At 40.8% G+C, this 14,294-nt stretch overlaps 2 protein-coding genes across 3 annotated transcripts; both read right to left on the reverse strand.

Annotated features, from left to right (window-relative positions):
* On the reverse strand, nt 1-5,017 carry hoxb7a (homeobox B7a). Its single transcript, XM_036590545.1, has 2 exons — nt 4,478-5,017; nt 1-803 (listed from the first exon to the last, which is right to left on the reverse strand). Exons 1-2 carry the CDS (start codon nt 4,908-4,910, stop codon nt 535-537), a joined length of 702 nt encoding a protein of 233 aa, XP_036446438.1. The 5' UTR covers nt 4,911-5,017; the 3' UTR covers nt 1-534.
* Nucleotides 5,018-6,299: 1,282 nt separating this feature from the next.
* Nucleotides 6,300-8,625, reverse strand: hoxb8a (homeobox B8a). 2 transcript variants are annotated; one of them, XM_036590544.1, is made up of 2 exons: nt 8,195-8,625; nt 6,300-7,385 (listed from the first exon to the last, which is right to left on the reverse strand). In XM_036590544.1, exons 1-2 carry the CDS (start codon nt 8,616-8,618, stop codon nt 7,072-7,074), a joined length of 738 nt encoding a protein of 245 aa, XP_036446437.1. In that variant the 5' UTR covers nt 8,619-8,625; the 3' UTR covers nt 6,300-7,071. The 2 variants fall into 2 exon arrangements, with proteins under 2 accessions (XP_036446437.1, XP_036446436.1); XM_036590543.1 differs by having other exon boundaries at nt 6,300-7,388.
* Nucleotides 8,626-14,294: the final 5,669 nt, after the last annotated feature.

Consider the following 14,294-nt stretch of genomic DNA (forward strand, 5'->3'; position numbering starts at 1 on the left):
TTACATTCATTTTCGTTTTATTGACACAATTCCTCGTGACACGAAAATTCATACATCTTATGGTCCACTGTACATAACTCGGAGAATTACAAATAAGTATTTGAAATGCAATTACGCGGCAAACAAGACGAAAATAAAACACATATGACACAAATGTACATTCAAATATATTAAAGGGCACAGTGAGCAGAACCTGCATTTAAAAAATAATGACATTTTTAAAATGTTGCCCAAGGGCTCCCTTTTACATTTTTTAAGTAATAACAACTGGAGGACATTAAATAGCATTTTTTAAATTCTACTGCAATCAAACTAGATGTTGCATAGTTTAAAGAACGAATGCTTACTTGTTTAGCGCTTTAGGGAGTATAAACCCATAAACAGGTAGGTGGGGAAGTTTACATTTAAAGGGCAGTTACTTTTTAGGTAGTACTGTTTGTTTACTCAGTGTATCACGAGATTAAAGAGGCTGCGCCACTCTTTTCGGTCTAACGTCAGTCTGAGATTTCATCTCTCTCTCTTATTCTCCCCTTGCTACTCCTCCTCATCATCATCCTCTTCTTCCTCGTCCCCTCCGGTTGGCTCCGCAGCGGGAGAGCTAGGGTGCGCCGTCTTGTTCTCTTTCTTCCACTTCATCCGTCGGTTCTGGAACCATATTTTGATCTGGCGCTCGGTCAGGCATAGGGCGTGCGCGATTTCTATGCGCCTTCTGCGGGTCAGGTAGCGGTTGAAGTGGAACTCCTTCTCGAGCTCCAGAGTCTGATAGCGGCTGTAGGTCTGGCGGCCTCTCTTTCTGTCGGCACCTGCGAAGGACACGGAGGTGTTAGTGACCGAAAGGAAGATCCACTGAACAAAGGGTTGCGCAGTGGAGAAAGTTAGCATCAGGGAATAGGAAACAGCTAAATATTATATCAGTCTGCCATAATAAACAGCTGATCAAGAAACCAAAACATATCAAACAGGCTTGGATACACAAATACCGAGCTACAATCCCACCGAGCACATAGAAGAAATTCATGAAAGTAAGAAATGTTTTCGCCTACAAATTATTACCTGCTTTATAATTGAAAAAGAGCCCAGCAAAGTCCCCATTGTCGAATGAAAAAATGTGTTGAATTCAGTCTAACACACATCAAGAGTGAAGAGCTGAACTTAAATATAGACACTGTGAGTGTTAATTTATCACTATGAATTCTGTTGCTCGAGTGATTAAAATATTTAAGTTTTTAACCATTTCAAACGTGGATTATTGGTCACCGCTCAATTTTTGTTCTGTGAAAATATTAATATTCATTTTTCCGCGTTAAGGTTTTATTTTCGTATGTTTTGTACACTGCGTTTTTTCTGACACAATAGCCCAAATGTTGCAGCATATTCACTGTAAATATTTCATTTCATTTATTTTAGTCATTTATTGATTTTAAACTGCATAAAGTATACATTGTCGAAAAGAGGAGAGCTGAACATATAAGCAGAGATCAAAGCCTCCTGTTTTAAGGAATACAAGAACAATTAAATAGGTAGTAGCAGAAGCTTCAAGCATTTGAGAAAAAATCTGTGTGCTGGTTACTAGATGAAAATAATTAGCTTTCTGCTGAAATTCTCTTTGAAATTGTCCAGCTTTCCTAATGCACTCTTTTTCCAACACTATTGGTTCCACGCCTGCAATTTAATGTACTCTGACACATGACGAAATTAGGCTTTGTGGCTAGTGCGTGCATTGACTCTTATCTTAAATACAGAGCTAAATCCCAGAAGCAACGTCTACAAATACCCTTGAAGCGAGGGCGCATCATTCTCGCGCACACATGTGAGGCACATTCCCGATTCTGGAGGAAAGCTTGGCGTTCGGACTTCCTCCTAAACGCCACCAAAGTCAACAATACGGTAGTCTCTTTACACAGAGGCGCTGAAGCGTTGCTGTATCCATCTTAGTAAGGCACAGCTTTAAGAGTATTAAAAGAGAGGAGAAATCTTCCTGCTGCGGCTCAGCGCCCCCGCCGATGAGAACCAGACTGCTTTCATCCCGCTTCCGTTTTGAGCAGACCGTCGACAAATGGAGTCTGCTTTACGTTTGTGAGCTTTTTGAACTTTTTTATTGCTCTCTTTAGTCAGTGTGGTTCTTATTTCCGTCTCTGGCGACGTGTCACTTTCTGTGTGATAAGCCTGGCTCCGGACAAGCTAAACGGATTCCTGGAGAAGGAGAGAGAAAACGAAAGAGGAAACAGAAAGAGGACAAGACAGGAAAATAAAGGTCTTCTTATGAGTGAAATTCACTACAGTGGAACTGTTTTTCCCCTTTAAACAGACTGGCATATTTGCTGTGTTGGTGTCTCTGCAGAACACCCTTTTAGACAACTGGAAACAAAGGCGCGCGTTGTACTCAAGAATGCTGCACGAGAAAAGTGGAACGAGAGAGAGAGAGAGAGAGAGAGAGAGAGAGAGAGAGTTTGTATCAGAGAGGAGAGGTAAAATGACCATCATAAAGAAGGGCAGATGCACTTTATAGAAGCAATGTGACTGTATAAGCAAAATTTCTATTTTCTATTTTCTATCTAAGCTCTACCATTGTAAGAGCTATTGTTAAATAGAGTCTTTAGTAATATATATATATATATATATATATATATATATATATATATATATATATATATATATATATATATACACCAAAGACTCTATTTAACAAGAGCTCTTACAATAGTAGACCCCTTTTCCGTGCTATGATCCATTTAAAATATACAGCATATACAACAGGTTGTCAACATAAAGAAGAGCCAGTTAACCATTTAATCATGCCAAGATGTTTTCTGAGTGTTCACTGTCCCGTATGGAACTGTCCCACATAGAACCTTTGAGGAACCATTTTAAAGGCGTATGATCATTAAATATCTAAAAGAACCAAATGATAAAATTGTACTGTAGGTCGTGTATGATAATAGTCCTCATATCTCTCTCTCTCTTTCTCGCTCTCTCTCTCTCTCTTTCTCTCTCTCTCTCTCTCTCTCCCTCTCTCTCTCTTCCTAACGTGCGTAGCTAGCTGTCGGTCAATGGATGCGCCTTTACAGCTTATTGTACAGCGGCATAAACAACATTTGGCTTATCATGAAAAATCTAATTAGCAGAGCCAAAGAGACTATCAAATATTTGTTTGTCTCAGTGTGGAACGGAGCTTAACTCTTCTGATCTTCCATTTTATGAAGCGAGTCTAGACTAAATCATGCTTGAAATTGAAACTCGATTTATGAAGTCAAAGAGTTGCTCATATTAACGCCATAGCAATAGGTAGACCTGTCCGCAAAGCATTCAGTATGCCTAGATTAGAATTTGAGGGACACACAACTTTAAAGGGCAGAGGGAATGTATGTTCAAACAAGGCTATAGGCCTACCTGCTGGTAAATGTCTGGGGACTTGCTAATGAGGTGGTATCTATTTCAAAACTATTTACGCCGTTGTTTTTTTACCCCGCGGCTATCAAACCGAAGAGTGCTTAAGTATGACAATTGACTGATAAGAACTTTGGTGCTAAGGGAGTGCGCGTTGAGTCCTTACAAAAATAATTAGGCATGACAATTATGGTTGTTTTTCACTTAGGCAGCCTAAATATTGTAAACAATATTGACTGTTGGAAACAAGTGAATGGAAAGAACAAGAATTCAGCAAAGGTGAAATGAACACCAGTTTCTGTGGCGCAGAAGTGAGGGACAGATTAGAATAAGATGTCTTGTCAAACACACACACACACACACACACACACGTAATGTAATTTTGCAGGCCTACGCCTTACACTTACACCAAGAGTAATTTTAAGTAATTTATCATACTCATAATTTATCAAAATTTCTGACAGACATAAACCCTCAAGTTCACCGCATCCAGACACAAATTAAAGCTACAAGAGATCCTCTACAACATATATCTGAAAAAGTTATCAAGCAACAAACACAATTCACAGTAATTTAAATCAAAGAAAAATTGAAAAATTGGAATGAACTAATTGACTAGATTTGACGTCACAATAGGATATCAGTTTTACGCGGTGGCTGGAATATTGCTTAGTTCGTCTGGGAATACTTGGATTGTTCCACCGCCCACTCAGACATGCCATTGTAAACAACATGAACAAGTTAATCCTAATAGTCAGCCGTGGTATTTCCGAATACTAAAACAGCAGTGGTAGCCCCATCCTGCACCCTCCCCCCACTAACATCTCCCTTTTTTTCAGCACAACACCGTCTTATGCATATTCAGAAGTCTTAAGTTGTGGTTTTATTGAGGTCGTAGAACCATAAAAGACCCGAGCAGCGTCAGGCAGAGTTCAGGAAGTTTCTCTGGCCACTTCGCCTTGCCACAGTTAAAGAGAGTTCTTTGTAATCATTAGGTCGCCCCCCTCCTGCACCCCACCCCACCCCCCCACCCCCCTTCGCTATAGACACACATAAGCCCTATCCTTTAGAAATGTAAACTCCTACAAACCTGTACTTCTCATCCACGGGTATATCCGGAGGTTGTCCTCGTTGTGTTGATGGCAGCTCCGCTGCTCTGCCTTGCCGCAGCTGGCCGCGTTGGTAGGGTCGGCGACGCACATCATGGACAGGCTCGGGTGCTCAAAGCGCGAGCCGTGCATGCTCAAAGCGCCGGCTCCCAGCCCATACGCTGCGGGGTACATGCCTTGGCTCTGGGTGGAAAGACTTCCACTGTCAGTGCACAAACTCGGCCGAGAGGCGGAGGACGAGGGGGTGGAGGTAGAGGACGGCAAACCGGTAGCGCCCGAGCCATAGGCGCTGGCCCGCTGTGAACTGGACGCAAAGGCGCAAGAAGTTTGTTCAGGAAACACTCCAGTTGGGAAAACCGAACTCGCCGCTTGGTACTGGGAAAAAAACGCGTTGGCATAATACAGTGAACTCATAATTTGGGGGGGTTCGTTTCTGTTTTACGAGGTCCAGTGATATATTATAGAATTACAGTCTAGATTTACACCAAAAAATCAGCCCGTTTCCAAATAGACCACGTGACTATTGGCACGTGACGGCGAGTCCTCCAATGAATGCCAGGCTTCTGTCTGAAGTGAACTAAAAAAAACTGCACACCGCTGACCATCCACGTAAAGCACGTTAAATTATTCACTTCCAGACAAGGATAACCACAGTCAACAGAAAAGCAGAGCAGAACATAAAAATCGAAGGACTACTGAGCAGCCCACGTCTCTGTAATCACCTGACGCCATGTCCAGCGATAAACTACCCAGAAACTGTATAAATGTATGGGATCAAGCAGCCCAGATTTAGGAAGGTGCTCCATGTTTCGGTGGACACCACACAAATAACAAAAAAACCTATTTACTTCAGTATTGATTTTAGACACTGTAGATACCTCACCACACTTCTGAGTGTCCCCGAACGTCATCACTGGAGTCTGTACTGTGTGTACAATCGGGTGAGCCTGTTTAGAAACCCCTATAAGGCATAATGGCTCAGGCCCTTACTTGAAGGAAGTTTCTGCTTCAGAGCATCCCTATAGACGGAGTAATCATCACCAGCAAGCCATTTCCACGGCGACGAATTGGCTTAGTGCATTGCAAGCACATTTTTCCACTGCTTTTACCGTTGTCTGTACCTCAAATGTGTGGGTGTGTTGTGAGAGGGTTGGTGTCTTTCTATCTGTCTCTGTGTAAATAAGAAAAGATCTTATCTTAGAGTTGGTTTCTCAGGGACTAAGCCTAGTCCTGGACTAGGTTGTGCTTTAAATGAAGAATCATCATTCATAACGCTGAATTCAGAACTAACTGTTACAGAGAACAGAATATATCTGTGTCAACAATTCACCTGATAACGGAGCATATCTTTAAAAGCAATGCAAATGCCCTCATTTCTCTGCAAAACCAGAATAGAATGCTGGGTCAATGTGTCTTCTCGATAACGCACGGCCTAATCTGATTCTGCTTGGTCGCATAAAGCGTCGTGTTACAATTGTGGTCGTCAAAATAGGTATGAGGCGTTTGAATTGTGGTTCTACATGCCCACTCCTACTTAGCATGCAACTAATGCTGTAAATCCAAGTTCAAACCACACTATATGACAAGTGCGTGGTGCTCACCTGCGCAGGGCAATTTGTCATGCAGTAGTAATGTTTCTTAGCTTTGCAGCCCAGTACATTTCTATGTTTAAAATGAGGCTGCATAATGACCTATAGAGGCCTAGAAGTACAAATTAGTGTTGGCCTGACGTTGACAGCACACTGTCCCTCATATGCACACCTTAAAGGTAAATGAAGCAGAGAAAACAAGCGTTGTCATGGATTCTCGCTTGTAAACTTTATTGTGCCCACTTTTTTTCGTCTTCTTCCAGGTTTAGACAAGAGAACAAAGTGATGAAGAACAATGAAAGCATATCGTCAAGTTCCCAAGAACCAATTCACGAGTACAGTACAAAAAATCTGTTTCACAGTAAACAATGGGTCACATGACATCTTTTTTTATTTCCTTTTTTATTTATTTTTATCCACTGTGCGCATGCTTAACCCAAGAAAGGAAGACAACAAAATACCATCAATCTGAGAGAAAACTAAAGGGGTGTAAAAAGATATTCTACGGCATAAATAGGCAGTTTCATGTTGTTGGAAGTCATTAATCGCTACGTCATCATCATAACATATAAGTGAGAACAGTTAAAAGTGCACCATTTAACTTAAGAACTATACAGCTGCCAAGGTAATTGTTAATGTCAAAATCCTAACAATAGAAACTGAGTTTTCACAATAATTATTCCACGAAGAAAGGAGGCTAGTTTACAATAGGCCTACTCTCTGAACATTAGAGAAAAACAAAAACAAAACGTAGAAATGCTTCATGTCGTTCGTCATCATAAAGTTCGGTGGTCACACATTAGATTTAGGGTCCTTTTCCGCCACCATCTTTCCCTCCATCGATTGAAACATGTAATGACCCGTCGTAGACTGAAGTGTCTATTCGACAAAACCACTCTCCGCCTTTTCAACGTCTCTCTTTTTTAAATATACTTTTTTTTAATTTCGCGCTCCTGATTGCTGTCTGCCCTCCCTTCACGTCCACTCTATATTTGTTTAGCCTTCTCGCAGTCTTCACTTGCCGACTGGGCTCCAGCCGCCTGCTCCTTCTCCCGCTTCTCCTTCTCAATCGCCTCCTGTTCTGACTTACTGCTGGGGAACTTGTCCTTGTTGTTCTCCTTTTTCCATTTCATGCGGCGGTTTTGGAACCAGATTTTGACCTGCCGCTCGGTCAGTCCTAAGGCGTGCGACACCTCGATGCGCCGCTTGCGAGTCAGGTAGGGGTTGAAGAGGAACTCCTTCTCCAGCTCAAGTGTCTGGTAGCGGCTGTAGGTCTGGCGGCCTCGCCTGCGTCCGGCAGCTACTGACAAAAACAAGGTCAAACACGTTAGAGATGTTCCAGAAAACGTTCGTATAACCAGCATATTGGAGAAAGGCGACATTTTCACACGATTAGCAGTAATAATCCTGCTGCTAAGGCATCCCTAGGTAGTGTTAAAAAGTCTTATTCAAATGTTTTGCTAATCCGCTATTCAAGTGCAAGCACATTATCGGTTTATGAGTGGGCTTATGGTGTACCCCACGGAGATCCCCCAAAGGGTTACGCAGTGATGAAATAGAACAGCCCCACAATTAAATACAGAAGTGTTCCGATATTGTTACATGATTATCCACTAATAGGGACGTCAGAAGCTGTAGCAGAGCTGTCATAAGCCACGCTAACATCTCGTCACATGTGCAGCGCAGTAAAAGACAGAACCTGTGTGAAACGGCCACCCTGTAGTGAAATAAGCCTCGACATCACTGTAAGTCGTAAAAAAGCTGCAGTAAAACTTTGACTGGGGTGAGAAGTGAAAGATCAGCTGTAGGCCAGAGTCTCACACATGGGTAAAGGGGGAAAAAGAATGGAGCTTCTTCTGGCTCACTCTTATTCTCCTTCTCCCCTCGTTCTATAGCAGGGTCATTAAACTGTAAAGTGATTCACAAGTTTTGAACACCATAAAACAATAAAAGCCCGCTATTGTCCCCCCTCTCACGCGCACACAGGAAATGCGGCTCTCAGACCTCTAAATTGCCCTGAGATTTTGCGCGCGGGCAGCTAAGTTTGATCGCACTCCCACCAACACAAACACACGAGAGTTTGCAGTTGAGTGTCTGCCGAGAGCTCACCTTGCGGTCGCATCCAGGGGAACAGCTGTGTGGGGGACGGACTCTGCTCCGTGTTGTCCGTTTCGTCGCCGATGCCTCCCGCGGCTAATTTACAGTCGCTGTACTGGACCAAGTCGGCGTCCTGAGCGCCGAAGAGAGTTTGCCTTTGCAGAGCATCGTAGCCGTAGAAGTTTCCCGGCTCGCCGTGACAAGTCACAGCGCACGGACTTTGCTGGTAAGGAGCAGCGGAGAGCGTGGACGCGCCGTGGTGGTAAAACTCCTGGATCTGTGGCGCATGCTGGAAAGTTGCCCCGGTGCCTGGACCGTACACGACGGTGGGTCTAGTCCCCAGGTCCTGCGCAAACCCACACTCGTAATAATTGGGACGTAACGACTCTCCACTTTTGTATTTGGAGAAGAGTGAGTTGACAAAATAGGAGCTCATCTTTTTTCTGCAGTCGATGTTTTGTTGTTATTGTTGTTGTTGTGCAGGAGGTTGTTTTTGGTTGAACTGTGTCAGTGTGTTAGCCAGGGACAGGTTCTGAAGCAAAAAAAAAACAAAGAATACCAGAATAGGCACTGATTTCCAATCAGTGGATGGCCTGTGTTTGTATACCTTGTTTTAAACTGCCTCAGCTATTCAGCTTCCACTGACAACGCGCCGCTCAGGAGATCCAGCATCACAATCCCGGTGCAGGAAGCCAGTTCCCAAACAGTTTTCTGTGATTTACTCCGCTGCAAATGAGTTGTTTCATATTTTGCTGTGTCCTTTCACGATCATTTGCATCTATTATCGAGTCCTCATTCCATTGGCTTCTTGCGTCCCCACACGGCCACCGCTCTGCGCGCTTCTGATATGGAGAGAGTGAGAGAATGAAAAAGAGAGTAAAAGAGAAAGGGAGAGGGTACGGTGGGGAGCGAGGGAGCAGGGGAGAGAGAAAGGGGGGCTATGGGAGAGAGGAGGGGAGAATATGCCCATTAATATATTCAAGCGGGTAAGTTAATGAGAAATCTGCCGCTTTGCATCAGATCAAATACATAGCCTCCACCCTCCCCTTCCCAACTCAGCCGCTCTAAACCACCCATTCAAAGATTGATTTTTTTGCTGGATGTTGATCACATACAACCTAAAAGGCTACAAATTTAATCATTAATACCAAGTCCCCTAACGAGATAGTGTCCGCTTCATCGAAAATGCCAGGCTCGCCGTGGCGAATAGCAAAAGTACACGATTTAATTGATATCGGTTTAAACAAGTACTATAAACCTAACGAACTTCCTTAAACAACTCTTCAAAGCATCCTCTTGGACAGCTCAGGCGCCTTTCGAAAACAAACGAGGTAGTCACATGTAACGTTTTAATAATCTTGTTTTGTGTGAATATGATATTTGTAAAGATGTTAAGACGGCAAAAATGAAGTGCACAGCAGGCGTAATGGACAACGTGTCTGTAAACGGTTGAACAAACTATACAGCGCAATAAACGCCTCGCCTGTTTATTGTTTACATCGTGCATCAAAAAAGCTGTTAGGATTTTATGAGATCCCACGGCCAGAGCCGTAAATGCTTCGCTCGGTGTAATTTCTCGGGAGTAGAAATGTTAAAGTATTTAATTGTCATTTTGCTCTGTTTCCCATACGCTCGTGCAATGTGCAGCAGAAAATCTCAAATTAACCAATAGTATTGTGCTGGAAAAACTGACGGGTGATAACGTGAGTCTGGACTGATTTACACGTTGATGACTTCATGTAAGGGCAGAAACTGAAAAAATACGATGCCTACCAAAAAAGTGAAAGATTAATGTGGAGAATCGCTTGTTTTAGGAAAAAAGGAATAATTGTGGCGTTTTTATTTTTCAAATCACCGCAATGTGTAATGAGCGGTGTGACCAAAACAGTCAAAGTTTCCTTTAGCCTTGGAGGAATATTGTCACGCTAAGCTATGAATTAACATAATTTATTGTTACCATAATTCATACTTTCTGAAGCAATTTAAAATACGTAATTATATAAAACAAAGAAACAAAGAAAAGAAGTGACAAAAGAAAAGACTCTCCGTTCTCAAAGTCACTGTGGCAGTGAAATGTTTATTTTTTACACGGATTATTCTGTTGTTAAATATTCTACGTGACTGTTGTATGACGGAATGAAGTTCAATGTTCAAAAATGTTCATGTGTCCAATAAAAAATCAGATGCATTCCAATCGTGACTTCTGTAGAAGCAGAATAATTCGTGTTGCTGAAACTATACGTCTTGATTTTAATTGCAATTATGTAGGCTATATTGGTTACGACAGCTTGTTAAAAGCCTAAAGGGAAGAAGAACTCATTTCTCTAATTTCCACAACTGTAAATGAACAAAGGCGATTTCCCAAGAAGGACCTTTGCTGAAATGCTGCTACAGCTAAAGCCTGCTCATTAAGAAGGTATTTATTTGTTGACAATATTTTCTGTCATTTCTTGATTCTTCTACTGTTACCAAAACATTATTTGTATAGTACACTAATAAAAAAATGAAAAATATGTAATAAGTGTTTTGTCTTATTTTACTTTCTGGTTTATGTATTAATTATTCACATTATTATTTTTTTATAATCCTGATGAACGCGCAAATAATATGTACATTTTAACGGTACACTGATGATGATATTCATGAAATCCTTGGAAAGTCCTAAAGCTCTAATATTAATTTCACAAATGAAATGTAGTAGTTAACAGAAACGACATTTTTCGCCCCAAATCAATAAGACGTCTGTCTTCTGTGGTGTAACGCTGTTGTCCTAATTTTAATCAAGTGTAAAACAGGCTCTCTACGGCCTCAGTGATTTCCGGCTGTAAGAAAAAGCGGTTGTCAGGTTGTTTTTTTGGTAGAGCAACATTGCCATCATGTGGCCACTTCGCGTAATGCCATGAGGAAGTGTAGCCTCGGTGGGACGGAAGTCCATGACCTAATGGTTCTATAAACAACAGACATAAACCCGAAATGAGGGTATTAACAGCTCCGTAAGTGCAAATCCAGTCATGTAAGAGGTTAAGTAATTATTTTTAATTCACCATAACAAGCAGTTCAGTTTAAACTGTAGGTTATCTGTCCTGACTCCTGTTCAAACACGGTCAAAGTCGACGAGGAAAAAAACACTCCTTAAAATATATATCTGTATTGTTTTAACTAGCCTAATTTGTTTATTGCCACATGTAGATTTAATGTTTATTACTTTTAGAAGAGTATTTTACTTTTAAAACGTGTCTCAGTTCATGTCGGCATGCCTTCTTAGAAAATAATCTACCATGCGCGCAAAAAAGATCAACCTTTCTCAGAAGTAAAGCGTGGAAAACCTCTGCATCTGCAGCTCTGATCAGATATATGATTTAAATATTTAAATAAATTACTTTCTTTGCAGTACATTGTAACTTATAACTGAAAGGTAATACTTCATGCTTGCATTTGTCATTGTCGAAAGCTATTTTGAACGTATCTATTATCATTTAAAATTTTAGTAAGCTATTGCGGCGAATTCAATCATATATCTGATTTACAGTGTTCAAAAAACCTATATCTATCTACTTATATCTTTCTATCTATCTATCTATCTATCTATCTATCTATCTATATATATATATATATATATATATATATATATATATGGGTTTTTGATATATATATATATATATATATCTCTTTCTATAATATATATATATATATATATATATATATATATATATATATATATATATATATATATATATATATATTATCAGTCGTAGTGGTAGTATATATATATTTATGTGCGGATATATACATACGTATATGTGTATATGTAACACAAAACACGTTTCCTATTTATAGTTTATACGCTAATGTTCTTTACAAAGATTTATTTCATATTTTCAAAATAGTTGTGCAACATTATTAGGCATTATATGTGTATTACATGCACGTCATTCCTGGTCTTTTCACTTCATTTTACGTAGACTAGAACAGTGAGTCTATGTCCTTTTTTATCTTACATATAACAGCTTATAAAGCATAGATGTAAAGTACATCCAGTACAATGTTGCTTTTTAATAACTGTATTCAAGGCAAGCTCAGTTCTCAGTTGAAGGTTTGCTTTGAAATAAATATTGTCCTCTTGTTCTTCTCCATTCTAGCACTCCGGCGCATAAACACCTCTTACAGCAGTGTACTGTCAAGCTGATTATATTTAAATGATCTACATCTACAATTCAGCGTCAGTTTTCTGCTCTGCTACTGTTATAACTGAACCTTTTCAGCGTCTCCAAGGAATGCAACGGTAGATTGAATTGGAGAGGACGCGCATTTTGAGGGAGAGAAAAGCTGTTCTTTAGCAACCGTCCATTGTATCAGGCCCCACCGCGGCCCAATCGGATGTCAGGCCACAAAATGGAGGAGTCGAGCTTGGTCGCAAGGGCTGTAAACAAATTAAGGTTGGTCATCCCAGACGTCTCGCCAGAGATCCTTTTTGTGTCATTTTATGGCCCCCACTATAAGACGGCTGTGGTGCGCTCGGAAATGGAACAAAGGGTGGGCGTCGAGCGAACTGGACTCCGAGCTCTCATCTGGAAGTCCAGATCTCACTGCTCGAGGCCCCCTACTCCGCGAGGAATCTGGCGCTCTGAACAACAAACGCTGCGAACAATAAAACGACAAATGCAAGAAAAGGGTCAAAATGAAACAAATCAACAGGTCTCCCCTGTCCAGAGACCATGCGTCGTCGAATTGCCCTGCCTAACCATTATTGGGGCTTCGAAAGCTTTTGCTCTCTTTTCCAGCGCAGTATTTGCTTTACAGCCATTTAGTTCTTAACCTTCAGAAATGTATACCCTATAAAGTTTTATTGCAGTCATATTATTTTATTGCGGCACACTGAATTGAATTTTCTTTCTCTTTTTTATGACGGTCGACTTCCCATTCCCTCCTCCAAAGTGCGAGTGCACATCCTTTCTAGCAGTTTGTTTCCTTTCAAAACATCCAAAAGAACGCACCAGAATATAGGTGTACAGGCCATCCTCTGAATGTAAATCTATGGCCGCAAAAAGAACAGAATGGATTAGAACGTTATATGGTTATGAATTTTGACACATCTGTGGGCCAGGACTGCTGGCTCTGCCTTCAAAACAAGAATTGTTTAATTGTTACGGTCTGTGGGGGATTTTAGCATCTTCGTTCAATGTCTCTTCATTTGTTTCTTTTGTTTGAAGGAAAATCTACAGCGGCTACTGGTTTAATAAATAGCTAATTTTTCCACTAAGATGTTCATGAATTGTGTGCAAACATGGACAAAAAATGAAAATAGGACCTTTGACCTATAATAGGCTTATTGTGTTTATTTTATTAGGCAGCCATGTTAGCAAAATATTGGTGTATTTTTAATGCGGCTAAGCTAAATACAGTGGTGCCCGGATGAAAGACCGAAGATTGCATTCACATTTATGTCGAATTAACTTATACATAATGAAATATATGAAGACTAGCCTGGTCTAAGAGAGACTCCATTTAGAGTGGGAAATATCAGAGATGGTTTAGTTTGACATCGTTATTAATTACAGCCTGGTGTTAAGCAAAACAAAAGTCGATCCAGAAAGTACTCCTCCAAAATCCCTTCGGTTGTCCACATATGACATGCACGTTCCCCTCATCCTCAATGCGAGACAAATGCTCCGACGCACGATAGCATATTTGCAACACATGCCCCTCGTTACAGCACAAAATAAATGTGGTACTGAAAACTACAGAGCATTTCTCTTCGACATGCAGCGGATGAGGGCACTTAAGGATAAGCGCTGATTTACTTCAGGAGTTACAGGGAGACGTTTACGCTTACGTTGTAAATAAGTTAGCTGCTCGTGTTCGTAAACATGGTTGCTGTTTTTGGTGGTGGTTATGTTTTCTTTCTGTCTTTTTTCATTTTATAACATAAAAGAGCCCCTTTGGAAGACTTCAAAGAAGAACAGTAAGCTACTGCATGCACTGAAAAAAAAGTTTGAACTGACATTATTAAAATGTGTCAATGTGTCAGGTGGTTGCACATGAATGAAATATGTTACATGAACACAATCATTAGCAAAACAAATCAACTTAAAGAAAGCAATTGTGTTGATGT

The sequence above is a fragment of the Colossoma macropomum genome, unplaced genomic scaffold (assembly GCF_904425465.1).
Source record: "Colossoma macropomum unplaced genomic scaffold, Colossoma_macropomum, whole genome shotgun sequence".
Taxonomy (NCBI): domain Eukaryota; kingdom Metazoa; phylum Chordata; class Actinopteri; order Characiformes; family Serrasalmidae; genus Colossoma; species Colossoma macropomum.

Excerpts from the sequence above, each read along its gene's own strand:
- hoxb8a (XM_036590543.1), bottom strand. The coding sequence starts at position 8,618 with ATGAGCTCCTATTTTGTCAACTCACTCTTCTCCAAATACAAAAGTGGA. Across the intron at positions 7,389-8,194 it reads CCCCTGGATGCGACCGCAAG|TAGCTGCCGGACGCAGGCGA; the intron begins GTGAGCTCTCGG and ends TGTTTTTGTCAG.
- hoxb7a (XM_036590545.1), bottom strand. The coding sequence starts at position 4,910 with ATGAGTTCACTGTATTATGCCAACGCGTTTTTTTCCCAGTACCAAGCG. Across the intron at positions 804-4,477 it reads CCCGTGGATGAGAAGTACAG|GTGCCGACAGAAAGAGAGGC; the intron begins GTTTGTAGGAGT and ends TGTCCTTCGCAG.